The sequence below is a fragment of the Leguminivora glycinivorella genome, chromosome 10 (genome assembly GCF_023078275.1).
Source record: "Leguminivora glycinivorella isolate SPB_JAAS2020 chromosome 10, LegGlyc_1.1, whole genome shotgun sequence".
NCBI classification, from domain to species: Eukaryota; Metazoa; Arthropoda; class Insecta; order Lepidoptera; family Tortricidae; genus Leguminivora; species Leguminivora glycinivorella.
Window position 1 is genome coordinate 600,747 of NC_062980.1, and position 22,590 is coordinate 623,336.

Sequence of the window (22,590 nt, forward strand, 5' to 3'; positions counted from 1 at the left end):
CTTAACTCTTATGGTTATCGAGTTATTAAAAAAATTAAGATAATTACTGAACACGTCTGTGACAGCCCAATTCCTAATGTTATTTGTTTTGACATGTGCCGTCAATCACTTGACACTAACTTGAATGTTATTCTAAAGGGTCTCTCACACTAATAAATTCATTTATTATGTATGAAAATGATGAAAAATTTTTTTTGAGAATTTAACTAAAAATGATATACAGGGTGGTTCCTGATAATGAACCTAGCTACGTGTCGAAATTAACGGAAAACAAAAAAAACACGGTGTATAAGTAAACGTAACATCCCGATGGGTCGAAGTGTATCCGTAAGGGCCCCCGCAGATTTAAGATAAGATAAGATAAACGTAACGTTTGCTAACGATACTATATTATATATATTATTATGTTTTTACCTAGCACTTTTATATGTATCCCCAAGCTTAGCAATGGAATTTTCTCAATTTACTAACATGGCTCATTCGTTGTTTGTCATCTACTAAATAGGTAGGTAACATATTATTTGTACAAATATCTCCAGTCCAATCTACCAAAGCCAAATCCTTTATTATGACACGAGCCAAATAACCCTTCACCCCACTGATATAAAAGTCAACCCACGCACTGAGTGACGTTTAAACACGCCGAGATAATTGGCCCGTCAGGTCAGCAAACGAAGGGTTGACCGCCAACGAATGAGGGGTACTCTACCACCGACTTACTACCAAATTATTAATAAGTTTTGAATTGGATATTTTTTCACGGCTTTGAATTCTTATTTGGCTTATTCGTATTTTAGGTAGATCAGACACATAATTATAAAAGCAGTGTTAAATCGCACTGCTCGTTTCTTGATCCCTTAGCCAAAATTTTTTTTGTTTCCTACTTAAATTACGTTACCTAAGATTATAATTATTAATATGTATATTTAATCGCGTTTAAATGAAACAATTCACTCTCCACTCTATCTTACAACGAGTTTAAAGTATTTACCTATGATATATTCGCAAAAAATGTCTTCGTGACTTAGATATATATTAATATATCTCGCTTGACCTAAATACACTGAGTAAATTCATAATTGTGTAGATTTTCTTCAAACATAGTTACATAAAACTGATGTAAAATTTTGGCTTAGTAGTAATAATATATGACTCAAGCTGGTCTGGCTCTCTAACAGCATGTGGGTTCCAAGTTCCTAACGTGACGGGTGATCTAAATATTCCCGTCCCTAATCGCGCATTAATAATAAAGATGGGAAGCGTATAAACGACGCATAAATTCCAGCCATTTGTCGGTGTTGGGCACCCGACGGGACTGATCAATCGCGAAGATGGATGATGGAAACTAGGAAAAAAAATACGCAGACATCTTCTGAGTGATGTCAGAGTTAGATAGATTTGTAAACTTCGAAAATCCACCTTTTGATCCGGAAAACTAGGAAAAATCATGCGAAGAAATCTGCAGAGTGATAGCAAAGCGAGATCGATGCATGCTTCGTGTAATGTTTTTCCATTTTTAGGACTCCGCAAGTCCGCAGTCGACTAGGAATTCGTGAATGGAATTTGACTAATATTATAAAGGAAGGAGTTGCGTGGTACCTACGACATAATATGTGCATTGGCCATTGTGACGGACACTTAAACTACGGAACCCTACGCTATTATATTATATCTATGGCTCGATATGCTCTCTAGATTAAGCGGTGTGGAACTTTCGCACTTTGATTTATGGTAAAATCTCCGTTCCACCGACTGCTTACGCGTGGATTGAAATGTAACCATTTCAATTTAAAATAGCAAAAAGCTTTGAACGCTTTTTGTGCTAGAAATGGCGGAGGAGTTGTGATTAAATACGCCGTGTTTGTATCTCGGAACTGGGTCGGGATCCTCTTGATTGATGACGCTGAAGCGAGAGAAAACTGCTTTTTATGCTTGTGTTATACAGTAGTAATAGATTTTCACGAGTAAGTGCGTTTTCACATTATCCGATATCGTATGTCGGAAAGATTTCAAAGGTAATCAAAAATGGCAGCTTAAATGTATGGGATATCGGTCCTACATCCGATATAGGATCGGATAATGTGAAAACGCACTAGAGGAAAAGTTGAAATAGGTTAATTTTAGAGGTAATATGAACTCCCTGCCTAGGTTGTCCCAACGAGCAGGCCACCATAGGTACTCGTAGATGACCATTCTTACCAAGATATGGACCGTATGCTTGTTTTTGTGTAGTCGGAGTACTTATTTAAAAAAGGTAAAATCTGGGGGCGGTGGCATCGTAGCTCCCGGATGAACCGATTTAGATTTCGTTTTTTTTTGTTTGAAGCTGAGTTAGTCGGGAGTGTTCTTAGCCATGTTTCATGAAAATCGGTCCACTATGTCGCGGTCGGGAGTTTTTCCAATTTTTTTTACTCAATTTTCTTAACGATACTTAATTAGAGAGAAATAAAAGAAAACCTTAATAAGTAAATCAAATCCTTATTGAGAATTCACGGCCAACACCCATTATAGGTGAAATTGGTTGGTCGGAAGAATTTATATTATCATGTTACCCAACGCTTTGTCAAACGAAGTTATCCCGAGCATCCTTCCGGCCCAATACCCAATATTCCAGCCGAAACGATTTCATAATCCTTTACCGGCATACCATTAAAGATACGATAACTTTCTATGACAGTAGGTACCTATAGAGAATCCCAACTAACTATGAATATTTCAAGTGCTATTTAGATGGATAAATAAGATAAGTTATGCCCTACGTGCGTCTTCGTCCTATCCATTTCATGGGGTTAAGATGCTTTCGTATGCTCAAATGGTTTTCCTGTTTCCTCCGCAGAAGGCAGGAGGCATTTCTCAAGCGACAGTCGTGAAAATTTTATGAGTAGGTTGGCGAGGTACGACAGAAATTTTCGGTTTTTAGAAAACGTTTAACATGGTCAAAGACGTAGAAAACCAAATGGTTCTTCAAAGTGTATTTTATTTTTAAATATAAGTACATACTTGGTAGATATTCCTCGAATCCGCACGAAGCGCTTTGCTTCTTCTTTTCTTATACGCACTGCCAAGGAGTGGAATTCCTTGCCGGCGGCTATATTTCCGAGCTCATATAACCCGGCAACCTTCAAATCAAGAGTGAACAGGCATCTTCTGGGCGAGCTCACTGCATCGTAGGCCACGTCTTTGCCTTTGGCTAGTCTGTGGCCAAGAGTAAGCCCATTTATAATAATAATAAAAAATATGTAGGTATTTTTACACTTTGAAGCTCATATACCTTCTCCTGAAGTATTCATATTCTGGGATCAACTAGTAAAAAAATCGGGTAGGTACTTTACAGCCACGATAGTACAATTGTGCATAGTGTTTATGGCATCGTCAATTCACGATACGATTTTTCAAATGCTGATTCTGGCCACCTGCCAACAGCAATGCTTGATCTAAGTTTAAGGCACTCTTCATATTTCACAACTTCACACCGTTTCGTAGTTTTAAAAAGATGTTGCAACAGTTTCGAGTAAAAATGGACGGATACGCGGTAATGTCCAAAGTTGAAGACACGCTTTTCAACTTTTAGAACTCTTTTCTTTGAAATTTTTCCCGTAGACAGCCAAAGCTAGGTTTTAGAGCTCGAGCTGCTGTATTAAAAGTTGTATTACACGAGACAAAGTTTTTATAACTGGATACGCTACGTTTAATGTTCATTTTGTTCACGTAGTGACTGTGTGAGTAGCCTTGATTGGGTATTGTCAGTGGCTGAGTGTCCGCAGAACTAATATAAGTTAGTACTTACCTATTTATAGGTTCTTTCTAAAGTTATTATATTTATATTAAAATTGCACTCTGGTGAATAGCCCATTGGATTCTTTCACAGACCAACCCCTATAGACATCTATTACAAGACGACTCGCAGTGGCCAGCCTTCCTAGTATTTGCACTGATATAAGCGCGGGCGCTCGCCGTGCCCGATCAGTATCGACCAAGTAACAGACCCGAAAGCAGCGCGTGTTTTTCGCACAAAAAAATTGGAAAAGGGTATTTTGATGCCTTAAAGATGTCCACCTGTAGTGTGAAATGGTGTGGAAAGGTAACAAGAAGCTCAAATTTAAAAACAGACGGCATTACATTCCACAAATAAGTCATATTTATAATTTATTCAGAGCCGGCATAGGTCAACTTACATTGGCCACTTACGCGTCAGTAGAGGGACAGTCATACTTCTGTCCCTTTTCATCTGGCGCGACTGCCCGCCGTCCTTGAAACGGCCAATCACAGCGCGCTTAACACATTCCCCGCCCGCTCCTCGCACCCCAAACACTGGCGACTCGTATCGCGCACAAAATATACAAGATTTCTACTCTATAGGAGGTTCTCTGTGGATTCTTTATACAGAAAACGAAGTGGTCCAAAGCACTCTTTACTTAACCCTCACATACCCCATTGACAATAATGTCAATCGAACACCCCATAAACATCTTCCAAATCATCACTACTCATTACTTATTACCGAAGCCGACCAATATTTACATGTGTTAGCGATAACACGGGAGGGTAGATCCCCTACAACAGTAGTTAAGGGAGCACGGGGAGCATTTCATTCACCCCCCTCACAATATGCCCCCCAGGGTACCTAGCTAACGTCACATTGCTTACGATCATATCGTTATTGTAGCTAGCTCTCTCTATCGCTCTTTAGTGGCGCGACAGAGTCAGACTGCGTCTTCGATCGCCACGTAGCGACAACGATTGTCTTTTCTGCTAGAATGGCAGGGGTGCAGAAATGCCTTTGATGCCGGGAACTCGTAGAATATTGCAGGGGTTGCAGTGCGCTTTATGTGCAGATATTTTTCATTTTTCCGCAGATATTGAGATTCGTTTTGATATCGATTCGGATTCGAGACTGATAGCTTGCCGCGAAATCGTAATAATATAGAATGCAGAATGACAACCCGTTTTCCTTCGGTCGGATTTAACACCCGAGCCAAAGTAAGGGTTAAAGTTTGATGAGTACCTTTAATATTCAAGTGTCGTTAATATTCAAGTGTGAACTGAGTTTAATTGCTTCGAAAAGTGACTTAAGACGATACGATACAGGTCAATTTCTCCATGCAAACACTCTCGACTATTTCCTCTCTGGTTTTTGAAGATAGATCAATTATTTTTTCAACACAGATTATTATTATTTTTATCTGTGTCGGACCGTTTTTATTTTTTTGCTATTTTTATTTTAAAAGACGCTAGAGCCAATCAAAAATTTCTAAAAACGGTCTTTTTCAATATGGCTCAAAAAAGGTGTGATACTCAAGATCGGTAACAATTAGCCAAAAAATGTAAACGGTTCGACACAGATTATTTCATTGTTATTCAGATCCTCAAATTTCGTTCTGTTTTAATAAGTTTTGAAGGAGGAAACAGTCGAGAGCGGAACCTCGATTTCAAAGATTTTTTCGCAATATCTTTTAACTGAGTTGTTCTTAATTGACATTTTTTTGTCGATAAATCTAGTTAATAACACTAGTATATTTAACTGAAATTCCCAAATTGAAAGGGGGACTCCTTTCCATTTTAGCATTTTCGCTCCCGTAGCGTCTTAATACCTAATGTGTTGGTTGGATTTCTTTTAGCTAATTACATAATCCAATTAAATATATTCTATAATTTAAGTAAGAAGAAAAAACTCCGACAATGAAATAACTTACTTACTTAATTTTATTTTCCGAGTTTTTTTCTTCCTTTCAATTTCAATTCAATTCAATTCAAAATATCTTTATTCATGTAGGCCTAGTTACAAGCTCTTATGAATAGTTCATTACATATATATTATGATCTTAATCTAACCTAATTATCAGAGCAATTTATTGTTGTAAATTATTGTTCATAATAATATTGAGTCTATAATATACAATTTCATATAAAAATAATCGTTAAACAAAAAATATATAATTAGGTATATGTATATAAAAAATACATGTCTAGAATATTTCTAGGAAAAATCCAATGTCAAAAAAAATACAATATTAATTTCATCAACAATAATAATAATAATAAACGTAAAAATAAGAAACCATTTCGAATAACAATTAATCCCACGTTGTTTTATCATTCATGTAGTCATGTGTTGTATAATAAGCTTTGGAAATGAGTACACGCTTTACATGATTCTTAAATTTATTAATTGACAAGTCAGTAATATGATTCGGAAGTTTATTATAAAATCGAACACAATTACCCATGAATGATTTTTTAATTTTACAGAGCCGTGTGAAGGGCACCGCGAGTTTATGTTTATTTCTAGTATTTATATTATGTACATCACAGTTTTTCTTAAAATTACAAATGTTTTTATGTACATACATAATATTCTCATAAATATATTGACAATGCACTGTCATTATATTAATGTCCTTAAATTTATCTCTAAGTGAGTCTCTATGGTTCATTTTATATATTGCTCGAATAGCCCTCTTCTGCAGAATAAATATGGTATTTATCTCTGAAGCACTGCCCCAAAGTAAAATACCATATGACATAATGCTGTGAAAGTAACTAAAATAAACTAATCGAGCTGTTTTCACGTCTGTTAACTGACGGATCTTGCTCACTGCAAAAGCTGCAGAACTAAGTCTATTCGAGAGGTTAACAATATGGGGACCCCACTGAAGTTTAGAATCTAAAGTTATACCAAGAAAAACTGTACTATCTACCAGTTCTAATTCCTCATCCTTCACAACGACACTTGTTTGCTCATTCCTTACGTTACTATTAGTGACAAACTTAATACATTTAGTCTTTTTTTCATTTAATAATAAATTATTAGCATTGAACCAGTTCACTACTTTAGAGATAGCATTGTTTACATCACTGTGAGCTTGTTGCTGTCGTTTGAGTTTGAAAATAAGTGAGGTGTCGTCTGCAAACAATACTATATCATGGTGGGTCTTTACAAGGAATGGCAAGTCATTTATGTAGATAAGGAACAGGAAAGGCCCCAATATTGATCCCTGTGGTACACCCATAGAGACCAATGACCCAGTTGATCTCTGTCCATTGACATCTACCCTTTGTATTCTACCATTTAAGTAGGACTTGAGTAAATCTAGTGCTGATCCTCTGACTCCATAATAATGTAGTTTCCTGATCAATGTTTCATGACAAACACAGTCGAAGGCCTTAGATAAATCACAAAAGATACCTAAAGCATCTTGTGACTCCTCCCAGGCATCGAAAATATGCTTAATTAGCTCAACACCAGCATCGGTTGTCGAGCGACCCCGTGTGAAGCCAAATTGCTTATTATGCATTAAATTATTAACGTTAAAATGTCGTACTAATTGAGAAAGAACTAATTTTTCAAATATTTTACTGAAAGTTGGCAGCACAGATATTGGTCTAAAGTTAGTGGGGTCAGAGTGGCTGCCGGATTTAAATAAAGGAGTTATTTTGCTATGTTTCATTAGATCAGGAAACTCGCCGCAGTCAACACTGTTGTTGAATATAACTGCTAAGTCAGGCGCTACAATCTCAACTAAGGATTTTACGGCATGGACGGAGACCCCCAGAGGTCACTAGTTTTTTTGACATTAATTGATTTAAATGCCTTTACTATATCTGAGGTACAAACATGTTCAAAATAAAGGTCTCTACAACACTCAGGAACGTTTTCCTCTAATAATGTGACGGCAGATAAGGGTGATGAATTTAAATCCTTAGTTGTGAATGCTGGTATCTCGGTAAAAAATTTTTCGAACTCTGTTGCTACTTCAAAATTGGAATCTATAATTTTGTTATCAATATTCAGTTTAATATCTTTTACTGCGACTTTGATCTCTGGTACTTAATATTGTTCACCATCGTTGTCACGATTGTTCAATAATTTTGGCATTGTACGACGAGTACATATAAGTACTTAAGCTCAATGATAAGTGATTAAGTGATGCTAACAGTACTTTGATATCAAATGATTAGGTACAAATTATTTCAAGCCTGTTAAAAAGCTTCTTGCCTGCTGGGTAGCGTTCTCTCCATTTCCCACTGGTTTATCTCGTACCGTACTGTATAACAATACCTACCCATTCTGTATATGTAAATATGCTCATCAAGAATCCTAATTCTGAAATAATATGAGTTATACGATACATGTACAATATAAGTAGTAGATATTACCGTTTCCCTGCGGTCCCTTCGTATAAATCTGCCAAAGGCCCCATTTCATAACCGAGATAAAGCTCTCATGTTCAGCTCTTGGTTGAATTTATGCGAAACCACGGACCAGAATAAGTAGGTTTAAATTGAAGCAGCACGGGGGTTTTCGGAACTTATTGCTGGCTTGTAGTTTTCTTTAGGAACATATTATATTCGTTTGTTTGCTTATAATTTTTACATTTCCAATCACGCAAAACGCACTTTTATAATGAGCATGTAATTTTTGCGAGTTGTTTGAACATTGGATTTCTGAGATAAGGCCGATAAGGGACTTACATTCAAAATTGCAATATAAAGAATATAAAGTTATTGCTAAATATTTTTAAGATTCAGTTTTTTTTCTAATTAAGTATCTACAACATAACTTAGGCCATATGTATAGACGTCACCCCAAGACGTGTGTACATAAGAAAAGGCATGGAAAGATTTGCGATGTCCGGCGCGGCTTCCGTAGCTCAATTGGTTAAGAGCAATGCACGGATTGCAGAGGATGCGGGTTCAAGTCGCGCCGGAATCGTAAATTTTTCCATTTTTTCCTTTAATATAAAAATATTTAGGCCATATGTTCCTAAAATTTCGAAAATATTCAAGTAAGTAGGTTAGGTTATACTTAGGTGGGATATTATTATCTATATACTCGTACTTAGGTAGGATAACTAAATATAATAATAACATCATTTTCATTCGCTTCAAAATAATTTCTAACAATTTGATATTCAACATAAAATGGAAAATAGCCCTTTCCAACCGAAAAGTCAAGGTTTCCTGACTTGATTTTGAATTTTAATGACATGTGTTAAAATTTACGTATCAACTGGGGTGTAATGCTCAAAGCCTCAAACCACTTAACCGCCGTAACATCAAAGTGAATCGAGAATATCGAGATAACTTCACATGAAACCTAGACCTAGGTTGTAGCCCATGTCCTAACTATCTGTAAGTTACTCCGTAGTCGATCACCTGTAGTTTGGTGGTCATTCACCTGATATGGACGTCATTCACCTGCCCATCAGCATTATAATAGGTTTTAACCGCCACCCAAATCTCAAGGAAGGGGCTCATTAATATTTTATACCCGACCTTTAAATAAAATCATAATGTAATAGCTACTCTGAAGTATAATGAAGTGACTTCACTTCAATTCAAGCAACCACTTGCTTACTGACACGGTATTTAAACTATAATTAAGATTTCATTTTTTAAAGGGGTAAAAAACAAATGAAAAAATTAAAATATGTAAATAAATCACAGAAGAGTTACTTTTAATTATAAAAATATAAGGATACTCATTATTATTATTATTATAATACACATATTCTAGATTATGTTTTAATACTCATTATCATTACTTATTGATCCGATTGATCGCCCCTCGTAATGGTTCATCTGGCTTATGACAAGTGATCGACGTGTCGGTTTCCTGTCACTGAGTCGTTCACCTGGCTTTATCGCACAGGTGAAGGACATACACCACAAAAAAGCAACAATCCTTTGAGAAATGCAGCCTAAACCGAAATTACAGTAATACTTTTCTCATTTAACGCACAAAACAAATATTGAAGGTATCAAAAAGTATTATTACGATTGGTAAATTTATCATTATTGTCATCACCATGTCCCAAAATGTCGTTCACTTGCCTATTTTAGCCAGGTGAACGATGCACAGGTGACCGACAAAATGCCAGTTATTTCGCCAAAACTTAGTTACAATTATTATTTATTTCATTAATATAAAATAAATCGATTTCAAAGCATCAGGCCTCTATGTAAAAACTGTCTTTTAATATGTATTGATAATTTATTTATGAAGATATTGTATACTAAAAAAAAAGTTCTAACATAAACGTAGTGACAGGTGGTGGTGGCAAAATTTTGAGAAATGACCTCAAGTAGTTTGCTTTAATCACTTTGTGAAAAGCATTACATTTTATGACGAGAAAGGCTATGAAGAGTCGTATCTTTTCTCGTTTATGACTATGACTTGACATAATGTAGGTACCACGAACGTTTTACTTTTGAGTGCCACTGTACCTACTGTCCCTACCTTAGCAAGAAATTTACAAATTAGTAAGTGAATATATTGGTACCTACCTAAGTATCTACATATAAAAAGATTAACCACACAAGCCATATAAGCGTTAACTACACTTTAATTTACCATTGACGTTGGTTAAGGATACGTAACCCAATATGAATACTTTTCGTCAGTTCGACTTTATTCTGAATTTTATATATGTATTAGTTTTGTTGACTCCTGTGGCGAAAATTTCTATAAATAGTAATATAAAGATCTGTCCAGACCTGACAAAACCTACACACCTCTACCATAAGTAGGTATTTTCATAGAAGAACGAAGAACCCATTTTACGATACATTCGTTTCATTTACGGAACATTTAGCTAGATGGATCTGCATCTGCTTCGAAAACACTCTTCAAGGTTAGCTTTGCCAGTGCCACCAAACTTTCACTTTGCCTTCCTGCTGTGATTCTTTGTTTCGGTGTCTAATTTAGAATTCGTTTGTTCCAGATGAGATGTGGAGTTCCGTGGACGGTAGCGGGAGCCCCGGCGCTGCGCCGTGCGCGCGCGGCAAGCACTCTGCCACATTACTCGGAGGATACGTTTACATCCTGGGAGGAAGAGGAGGTGGCGGCTCAGTGCCGCTGAGGGACTTCTGGAGATACTGCTTAGGTGAGTCTCACACTTTGGTGGGCGGAATGTTGTAGATGAGTCTCATAAACTGCCTTTGGTGGGCGGAATGTTCGCGTGAAATGAGTGTTCATTTGGTCAAGTAGTAAGGCAAGCACTCTGCTACATTACTCGGAGAATACGTCTACATCTTAGGAGGAAGAGGAGGTGGCAGGTCTGTGCCATTTAGGGACTTCTGGAGATACTGCTTAGGTGAGTCTTACACTTTGGTGGGCGGAATGTTGAAGGTGTGTCTCATAAGTTGCCTTTGGTGGACGGAATGTTCGCGTGGAATTAATGGTCATTTGAAGCAATAAGGCAAGCATCTGCTACATTACTCGAAGAATACGTTTACATCCTAGGAGGATTCACGTTTACATCTAGGCCGTTTTGTCTATAGTAGAAGTGAAAGGAATGTCTGCATGGACTAGGAGTAAAGCAATTATTCTGCTACATTACTCGAACGATCGATAGTTCGAATGCTTTGATAAAGTAAAAAATAGCAAGGCTTCATGACGATGTCACAAGCATGAAAGACTCGGGTTTTTATCCTAAAAATATGTATCTAAATTCAGTGAAGTTTTCAACAAGATAACGTGTAGCACTTTAGGCTTAGGCCGTGCGAGTCGATCGAGTTTAACAAGGCTCGACTCTCGAGTCCACTAGAGCAAGCCTCCGTTGGCTCGTTAGTGTGATATATGTACATGTATAGCAATATACATAGACATGTATCACAGCTGATCGCCGGTCAGTGACCCAGCGGGTAGGTTAAGATTTTTATAAAAATGTTTATTGTCAATTTGGTGCCAGCGCGGACGATTGGGCGTTGTATGTGGATAGGCTGGAACAATATTTCATAGTGAATGATGTAAAAGAAGAATTGAAAGTGCCGACTCTTATTACAGTGATGGGCAGTGCGAGTTACGAGTTACTAGTGACATTATGTACACCAGATAAGCCGTCCACAAAGAAATTTGAAGTGCTAAAGGAACTGATGACTAATCACTTACAGCCAAAAAAAAGCATAATGGCGGAACGTTACAAATTTCGTCAACGAGTACAAAATAAAAGCGAGTCACTAGCTGTGTATGTCGCGGAATTGAAAAAAATGACGAAATATTGTGATTTCAAGTCTGAACTGGAAAATAATCTGCGGGATCAGTTTGTGTGTGGCATTGCGGACGATACCATTAGGCAGAGATTGTTCGTGGAAGATGGTTTGTCATTCGCCAAGGCCTGGAAGTTAGCGGTTGCTATGGAGGCGGCAGAAAAAGACGCCGCGGCAGTCGATGGGAGAACGCGTGGTACGAATAAAGACGTCGTGGAGGTGCTGTACACTTCTTCAAGCGGCGCGAGGGCGCAAGGCTCGTCGGGGACCTGGAGACCTAAAGGGGCAAGCCAGCCGTGGAGTCACAGCAAGCCGGCGTCAGGGAGCGGACGCGCGACGGCGAGGGCGGCGCCGGTGGCGGGAGCGCCGCGCGGCCGCGAGCAGGGCCAGTGTCGCGCGTGTGGGGGCCATCATGACGCGGCGGCATGCAAATTCCGCCTGTACTCATGTCGCGTATGCATGCAACAAGGTCATTTGAAGAAGATGTGTCCCAGGCTACAGAATGGAGCGAGAGTACATGCTTTAGACGCGAATGAGGAAGATGAGGAGCAGATGTTGATCGAGGTACTTATTAACGCTTTATCTACCGGCAGTTTGAGTCGTTATACGCCTTTTAGAATGACGTTGGACATTAACGGAAAATGTATGGAAATGGAAGTGGACACCGGTAGTCCCATTTCATGTATAAGTCTAGACTGCTATAAAAAAGTATTTAAGGATATACCTATTTTAACTTCAAATGTTTTCCTAAATTATTACTCAGTAGGTGGTTTTCGCCCAGTCGGTAAAATTGTCCCAATCGTTAAATATAAAAACAAAGAGATACCTTTAGATTTATTCATTATCGACGGGGGCAAAAATCCATTATTGGGTAGGCAATGGTTGTACGAATTGTTAATTGGTTTAGGGCAGTTTGATTGCAATAAGATCGATACCCAATCAGAAATTACAATGGATTCATTGATTTGTAGGTATAAAGATGTTTTTGCGGACGGGCTCGGGCGGTACACGGGCGGCACGGTGGCGCTGCGCGTGCGCCCGGGGGCCGCGCCCGTGTACATGCGCGCGCGCCCGCTGGCGTACGCGCTGCGCGCGCCGGTGGAGCGCGCGTTGGACCAGCTGGAGCGGGAAGGTATTATCACACCGGTCGAGACTTCAGACTGGGCCACGCCGATTGTACCGGTAGTGAAGCGTGACGGAGGTATTCGCATTTGCGGCGACTATAAATTAACTCTTAACAGATGCTTAGAAATTGACCGTTTTCCTTTGCCTAGAGTCGAGGACCTACTGGTTAAATTACATGGGGGAGAAACGTTTTCAAAAATAGATTTGTCTCAAGCTTACGCACAGTTCGAGTTAGACGAGACATCGAAACCATATATATACCGTAATAAACACACATAAAGGCTTGTATATGTATAATAGGCTTATTTACGGGCTATCATCGAGTCCGGGAATATTTCAAAGAAAATTAGAACAACTTTTTGCGGACTTACCACGAGTAGGAGTTTTCCTTGATGATGTAATTATAACGGGGGTAGACAGGGACGAGCATTTGCGTACATTACACCAGGTGCTAGGTCGCCTTGAGAAATTTGGTTTAAAGGTAAAAAAAGAGAAATGTTCTTTCTTCGCAGAGTCGGTGACGTATTTAGGGTTCCGCATTAGTAAAGAAGGGGTTCACACATGTCCGGAAAAGATTAAAGTAATAAAGGACATGGCAATACCGGCCAATGTAACTGAGCTGCGCTCATTCATAGGAATGATTATGTACTATGGCAAATTTGTCAAAAATATAAGTATGACGCTATCCCCTTTGTACCAATTATTAAGGAAGGGAGTCTCGTTTATTTGGACCAAGGAATGTACGGAAGCGTTTAATGCCGTCAAGCGTTGTTTGGTTTCCAGTTCTGTTCTGGCTCACTATGACCCTGAACTGCCGTTATGTTTGACGACGGATGCGAGTGCTAGCGGAGTGGGGGCTGTAATTTCTCACCAGATGCCAGATGGCACGGAAAGGCCTATTGCGTACGCGTCCAGAGTGCTCAATGCGGCAGAGGTAAATTATTCTCAGATTCAACGAGAGGCCTTGGGAATTGTGTTCGGTGTTAAAAAATTCCACCAGTACCTGTACGGCCGGAGGTTTTTACTGAGGACCGATCATAAGCCGTTGGTTTCCATATTTGGAGATAAGGGAGGTATTCCATCAATGGCCGCGAGCAGACTACAAAGATGGGCGGTCATTTTGTCTGGATACGACTACGACATAGAATACGTGCCTACGGACAAAAATGGAGCTGACGCACTCTCCAGGTTACCAGTGGGGAAGCAGGCAGCTGACAAAACAGAGGTAACGTATGTGAAATTCGTTCAGGAGTTCTTACCAATCACCAGTGAGCAAGTAAGATCCAATTTGAAAACAGATGACGTATTAAGAAGAGTGGTTATGTACTTACAGTCAGGGTGGCCGGCAAAGTGTGATGATCCAGCGCTGCAGCCGTATTGGGTAAGGCGGCATGAACTATACTCAGAAGGAGGATGTGTCATGTGGGGATACAGAATGGTGATACCCACTACGTTAAGAAATGACGTGCTACGTGAGTTGCATACGGGCCATTTTGGAGTGGTCAAGATGAAAAGTCTGGCCCGAAGCTATGTTTGGTGGCCCGGTATCGATGCTGAAATCGAGAAAGCGTGTCGGGAATGCACCACATGTGCCTTGGAAGCATCGGCTCCAGCCAAGTCGGCGCCTCAAGCTTGGCCATATCTTGAAGAAGTTTGGAGTAGGTTGCACATGGATTTCTTAGGACCTCTAAACGGAATGACTTTTTTAGTGGTCATTGACTCAACATCAAAATGGCTAGAAGTAAAACAAATGACAAGGACGACGGCGGAGGAGGTCATCAAAGTTTTAAGGGAGATGTTTTCGCATTTCGGCCTACCTAAAATGATGGTATCAGACAATGGCCCTCCTTTCACTAGTGCTGAACTGGCCAATGCAATTGAATGGCATAAAACACACCTACTCCCCGGCGTATCATCCGTCCTCCAACGGGGCCGCGGAAGGCGCAGTTAAGCTGGTCAAACGAACAATTTTGAAGGCTCTACGCGATAACCAAGACGTGGACACGGCGCTTCAGTCATATTTACTGGCATACAGGAATGCTATCCACAGCAGCACGGAGGAGTCGCCGGCTAGGTTGCTGCAGCGAAGAGGTTTACGCACGAGATTGGACTTACTGCGCGCTGACGCTGGCGCCGCGGCACGCGACAGTGCGCGTAACGCGCAACTCCGTCAACGCGAAAACGCTGGGGGTGCCTCGAGGTCGTGTAAGGTGGGTGAGAATGTTTGGGCTAGGAATTTTAGCAAAGGGGAGAAATGGGTTAGCGGGACCGTTACGGAGCAGTTAGGTTCGCGAAATTATTTGGTGCAAAGGGAAGACGGTCAAATTATTAAAAGGCATATAGATCAGTTACGCAACAACTCACGCTTGGCTATAACGGCGTGCCCAGCGACGGACCCGGGTGATAGCCAGGAGAACGGAACGGCACCGCGTGCGCCACCGGAGTCCGCCTCTGTGCCGCCCGATCCTATTCCTAAACGAGTGCCAGTACCCGTAGAAAGATATGGTAATCCCGTATTATATTGACCCCGTACTGTATTGGTCGAAGCTATTGGTGCATGTTCTATTCGGTAGGGATGTAGTAGAGTTTAATAAATGAAACACATGTTGACTCTCCAAGGCATCAATATGTAATGTCGATTAGAATACAGATAGAATAAGCTGATCATTATGAGTAATACAGTTTCCATATATAAAGCATCTAGCCTACTTAATCTAATTAGGTATGCTTACACATCACACCTTCCCCCCATTTTTTTTTTTTTTTTTTTTAGAAAAGAAAAAAAAATATTACACAAAAAAAATCATGTTTAACAAACTTTCAAATTAACCTACAATAAAAATACAGGTCAATCACTTTTATGTGTTATTGTATAATACGACACGCTCATAATTATGGTGAGGTGATTACTCTCTTAGGTTACGATAACAATAATATAATGAAATGTGACGCACACCTGGTGCACCGATGAGTCAATGATTATGACTAACTTATTACTAGCATAACTCGTTACATAAAATAAGGAATAGTTCTATTTTTATGGATTACATTTTGTTTATTTCCTATAGAAACTTTTACATTAACATCCATGTCTTCAATAACAGAGTATGGACCTAAATACACTGGGTCCATTTTTTCACGTCCTTCTTTTTTCACTAATAATAAATCGCCTATTTTATACTTAATTGGATTACATGTTTTATCATATCTTTCTTTTCTTAACTGCTTTGACATAATTAAATTATTTCTGGCGTCTTCCTGAGCCTTTTGCAATCTATACCTTAAAGCTATCGGATAATCATCGAAGTTATACACAGGATCTATATTATTATTAGTTATATTAGTTGGTAAATTACAAAGTTTTCCGAATACTAATTCGAAGGGAGTATACTTAGTTTCAGAATGCATAGTCGTGTTATAACTGAAGCACCAGAATTGAAGCCAGTTGCTCCATTCGTGAGCCTGGTTATCCGTCTGGATTCTGAGGAAAGCTCCCAGGGCCTTATGAGAGTTCTCCAAAGAACCGAGACTCTCATGGTGATATGCCGTGGATTGTATCTGATTTATTTTTAACAATTTACACGTATTTCGCATAGTTGAAGAAATAAATTCAGAACCTCGGTCTGTTGCTATCTCGCGCGGGATGCCGTAATGTAAAATAAAACCTTCAACGAATGCTCGCGCGACCGTTTCGGTCTCTTTATTGGGTAATGGGTAAGCCCATACGTACTTAGTGAGCTCGCACTGTATCGTCAATATGTAACTATACCCGTTGTTATCTTTAGTTAAAGGGCCAACTAGATCTAGATACACTTTTTCACATGCCGATGTGGCTGTGGTAGTAATAGACATCGGTTCTTTTATGTGTTTATGGAATTTTTGCTTTTGGCATTTATCGCATTTTTTTACAAAAGCTTTTATGTCATTTTCCATGCTTGGCCAGTAGTAGTGACGTTTTATATTATTCGTCATCCTACGCATACCCGCGTGTCCGCTAGTGGGTAAGATATGAAAATCATTCATGATGACTCGCCTGTCATCTTTATTCTTTACTTCTTTTGCACCCTTTATAATACATAGTCGTGGCCCGGACCACTTACTTATATTTTTTATATGTTGAGCTAGCTCTTTGATAATCTTTTCATTGTCTTTGTTTTTAATAACGCATATTTCGTTAATGTTTATAATATTGCAGAAAGCTTCCAATTCCCTCATGAAGAAAGCTCGTTTCATACATGATAGGGATACTGGTGCAACGCTAATAAGTGACAATGAGGGTGTATATACAAACGTATTGTTTCTGCTATAAATACAATCATTCATTTTCGCACACTTGCGATACTCTTCTGAATTAAAACTTAATTGTGTTGAATTGTTAGGGTTTTTTAGAATTTCGGCCACGTTTGGGTGATCAATCCAACCGTTTTGGAAATCCGTAGTGCCGGCATTTTTTTGCCTTTCTTTCTCTTCCATTCGCTTCTTTTGCCCACGTGTTGTTACGAACATAACTCTTTCACTCATGTCTTTCAGCTGTTCACTAGTTATCTCAACCCTTGATAATGCGTCTGCAGCCACATTATCTTTACCTTTCAAATACTCTACCACAAAATCGTACTCCTGTAAATACAATTTGAATTTGGTTAGGCGGCTGGAGGGATCCTTCATGTTAAATAAATAGACTAACGGTCTATGATCCGTAATTACTCTGAAACGTCGTCCAAATAAATAAGGTCTGAAATATTTTATTCCCCACAAAATAGCTAAAAGCTCTTTCTCAATGGTGGGATAATTTTTCTCCGCTTTGTTCAGGGGTCTACTGGCGTAAGCAACAGGTAAACCATCTCCGTTTGATAAAACGCAGCCTATCGCTATCCCTGACGCATCGGTGTGTATTCTAAACTCGTTATCTTCTGAAAAGTTAGGATATTGTAGCAATGGTGGGTTACTCATTGCTGTTTTTAGGGTATTAAATGCATCTGAACATTCATTAGTCCATACAAAGTCTACGTTTTTTTTAAATAAATTATTTATTGGCTGAGCTATTTCGGCAAACTTCGGAATAAATTTTCTGTAATAGTTCGCAAACGCTACGAACCTTCTAGCTTCATCTTCATTTTTTGGAGTTGGATAATTTTTAATCGCTAAAATTTTGCTTGGATCTGGTTTGATTCCATCTGACGTAACTAAATGGCCTAAATATAAAATTTCCTTTTTTAGAAACGTACATTTTAGTGGGTTAAGTTTAAAGTTGACTTTCCTCAGCCTCGAAAATACGTCTATTAAATTTTTGCTATGCTCCTGAAGATTTCGTCCCATGACGATAATATCGTCAAGGTAAACGATACATTGTAAGTAATTCAAACCCGTCATTGCAACTGTCATCGCTCTGCTAAACGCACTAGCACTCGTTTTTAGACCCATTGGGAGGCGCTTCATTTGGTAGTGCTTATCAGCCAAAAATGCCGTGTATTGCCTACTCTTAGGGTCGAGTTTTACTTGATAGTATCCTTGATTAAGGTCCAAGGTGCTGAAATAAATTGCACCAGACAGTGAATCCAATATCTCGGTAATATTCGGTAATGGAAATTTGTCATTCTCTATACGCTCGTTAACTTTTCTGTAGTCAATTACGACCCTCCATTTCTTTTCCCCGCTGGAATCTGCTTTTTTAGGTACTATTAACAAAGGACTAGCCCATTCCGAATAGGACTCTTCGATTATGTCATCTCGTAACATTTGATCGATTTGTTTTTTAATTTCCGCTTTTTGAGAGTGAGGCAATCTGTATGGCTTACTGTAAACTGGAGATTCATTAGGCTTTAAATGGATTTTTTGTTCGTAAAGGTTCATGGTATTCAGCTTATCACCTGGTAGGTGAAAAATATCGGCAAACTTAGCGCAAATACTTGAGATGCTGGCGTTTTCTTCCGAATTTAAATAATTCAATTTTAACAAAGAAAGCAACAGTTTCACTCTTTCGGCGTTATTTGGACATTCATCAAAATTAAGAACGTCAAATTCCTCCAGTCGCCTAATTTCGGGAGTAACACACTTAATCCTCACAACCTGCTCTCGCGTGTTCAATAGTTTAACAGTCAAATTACCATCCGTACTTCTAGACAAAGAATTTGCTATGAAAATACCCTCGCATACTTCGCTGGCATAAACAACAAAATCTCCCGCGACATTAATGGGAACTTTTACAAAAATTTCACTTCGCGAAGGTAACTCAATGAATGATTGTTCGTTACTGCTATGTGTAGAGTAAACGCGTACCGGTATAAAGGATGTGCGGTTACCGTTTTTCAATTTCAAAACGTCCGTTTCAAAATCTATATTGCCTCTATATTTTTTTAAGAAATCCTGACCCAGGATCCCGTCCGCGTCAACCGGTAAATTTTCAAAAACATGAAATTTGTGACTAAATGATTCATTTGTCTCATAAAATAAATCGAGATAGCTGTAACCAACAGATGTAATTACACCGCCTAGCCCATTTACGTTTGTTGTGTGTGGGTGAATCATCGGAGCTGTTGGTCTTATCGAACCATATTTGACTGCACTCAATGACGCTCCGGTGTCCAATAGCCATGTCAACGACTTTCCATTTACGTGAAGCTGAACTGAATTCACGTTACCGAAGGCCATAATATAAGGTAAGGTGTTAGTTACGAAAAAACTGAAGATCAGACGATCTGGCTGGTGACTCGTTCGTGTCATTGCACTCACGAGCCGTGTTTACGTACTGCTTATTATGGGGCTTACGGGGTCCGAAACCGTTACCATTATGCCCGTAGCTCTTACGATATCCATGGCCGCGTAAACCACCCCTGAAAGCGCCACCGCCTCTGCCTCTGGGCAAGTAGGAAGCGCGTCCTTCGGTTTTCCTGTACTCGTACTGCGGGTGTCTCGCTGCACACACCCTACTGTTGAAATATACATTTCCACGACCCGAAGCTATTTGGGCTCTTGCACCCCTACCGCGCACCGCGAACACCTGCTCTGAGGGTGTTGGTGTCATCGCAATCTCTTCATCCTTAGCACCCTGTATTGCGTCTTTAAGAGACGTGTAATTGCGAGCCGATATTACCGTACTTAACCGGTCATTTCGCAAACCACTGGTAAACCTGTGAATAGCCTGCCTTTCATTAAGGGGTTTTAGAACACTGTAAGCACTCGAATCACCATTGGCTTGTGAAATTGTCAGCTTGACAAAAATATCCTCTAAATCTCTACCGAACTGCTCTATACTCTTTCCCGCCTGCCCAGCCGTCTGCAACTGTTTCTGCAAAGCGGTATCCGACCTCCGAGTTAGCAGATGAAGTTTCATATCTGCAATTAAACTCGCTACTGTGGTATAGGTACCTGTTAACCGCAGTTTTGCATTGTAAGACAAACGTGTTTTCAAAACGAAATTTATCAACACCGGGATGTCAGCTTCGACTATCATTGTCCCATACAACTCTATGGCGTCGATTAATTGCAAAGAAACCTTTTCAGTATCATCCATGACGGGCAAGAGAGAGACTGCCGTCTTCAAGTCGAAATTCGATTTGGAACCCATGTTTGAATTAATTAATTGTTGCGATTCCCCGAACAGTTGCAATATTTTAGCATATGCTCTTTCGACTTCCGCAATATACTGTTGTACCTTATTGTCGAGGGGCACTTCCCCCTTTTCTACCTTTGAAATATAAATCTCTAAATAGGCATTATACTCGTTATAAACCGACTTTGCTTCCGAAAATTTTTCCTGCCCTAACTTCTCGCTTCTTCTAACTGGCCCAAGCTTAAGCAAATATTCCTTAAAATAATTAATGCGCTTATAAAATTCTAAAACATCTGGCATAACTATAACGAGCCTTAAGCTAATATAACGCCACACGATAAGGTCTACAGTCCATAGGAAAATAATTCACTACACTTACATGATTTCCCGGCAGGCCGATGAAAGTCTTTGTCACTTCACTACACTTACATGATTTTTCCGGTAGTCCGATGAAAGTCTTTGTCACTTAGTTCGTGGTAGGACACTCACACTGCTTTGCCGATCCGCAGCGCTCCAGGAATCCCCACGACAGCCGCTGCCCGCCACCTTAGACGGACGCACGCCTGCGCATCACCATAGCAGCCGCCTGGCGCTCGATCTTCTGCGTCAGACACTTGTGGATCCTTTTCCAGACGAGATAGACGAAGATAACGGTGATCATCACTCCCATAGCCATCGTTATGTATGATTGCCCATCCGCGTGGCTGATGTCCTGACTCGTCCTGGCGCTATTGCCCTGACCGGCCTGAGCTATGATGACCTCTTCCTTCTCCACTCTAGACACAGTTTTCCCCATCTTGAAAATAGCAAACCGACGAAATGCTGCAGAGAAGCCTTAGTGGTCGTAGTTCCTCAACACGCTGACACGCTTTGGCAAGGTCGCCATGTATTGGTCGAAGCTATTGGTGCATGTTCTATTCGGTAGGGATGTAGTAGAGTTTAATAAATGAAACACATGTTGACTCTCCAAGGCATCAATATGTAATGTCGATTAGAATACAGATAGAATAAGCTGATCATTATGAGTAATACAGTTTCCATATATAAAGCATCTAGCCTACTTAATCTAATTAGGTATGCTTACACATCACAGTACTGTATAACATACAATGTATTGGTTTAAATTTATACTCCAATAGCAATCATAATAAGGTATAATATCGCATTCGCCACCTATGGCTTGATAATAAACATTAAGTTACTTAGCTTCTGTTTAGTAATAGTTTAGTTATAAGTAGATAAGAAAATGCGGACCTGTATTGGATAAATTGTGTTTTATCTCATCCTTATACATACATAAATTAATAACAGATTAAGACAATCGATTAGGGCCAATACAGGCTTGTAAGCGTTTATGGAAACGCCATTAAGATGTAAACAAACGGAGTGCCACAATGAATTTTTATTTTGTACCTTTATAACAAACTTTTAAAAACTGATAAATTATGCTTGTCTACGATTAATAATTAAGCCAATAAGCTTTAGGTGTTTAGTCTTAGTTAAGTGGTAGGGTGTGATATATGTACATGGTTAGCGTTCATTTTCGGACTACCACTACGAGTATCCACACTATTCTTTACAGTGTCTACGTGTTCGCATTGTTAACTACGAAATCAACCTAGTATCTGATTTCGACAACCGACAAAGCTTATACAATCAATTCATACCAACCAAAGACATATGTAACTCCGTATAGACAGATAAAGTCTAAGAAAAAAACGTACCTCAATACCATACAGAAAAAGGTACGGTGGCCTAGGTGGCGCTAATATTAATATTTGAAATTTTAGCACATATCAATCTAATAATATGGGCCAAATTGTCAAAACTGAGTTTCAAAAGTTTTAAGCTTGTGTCGAGAGATGGCTGTCTATGCACTGTGATTACACATTTTACTTTGACAGTAACTCTCTAATACTCGATCC

General features: G+C 39.4%; 1 protein-coding gene across 1 annotated transcript in view; it reads left to right on the top strand.

The window, feature by feature from the left end:
* The window catches only part of LOC125230233 (rab9 effector protein with kelch motifs-like), a 59,284-nt gene that overhangs the window by 22,164 nt on the left and 14,530 nt on the right, over positions 1-22,590 (top strand). The window contains exon 2 of the mRNA XM_048135327.1: positions 10,725-10,886. Coding sequence (XP_047991284.1) covers positions 10,730-10,886 — 157 coding nt within the window. The 5' untranslated portion in view covers positions 10,725-10,729. The remainder of the gene's footprint in view (positions 1-10,724; positions 10,887-22,590) is intronic.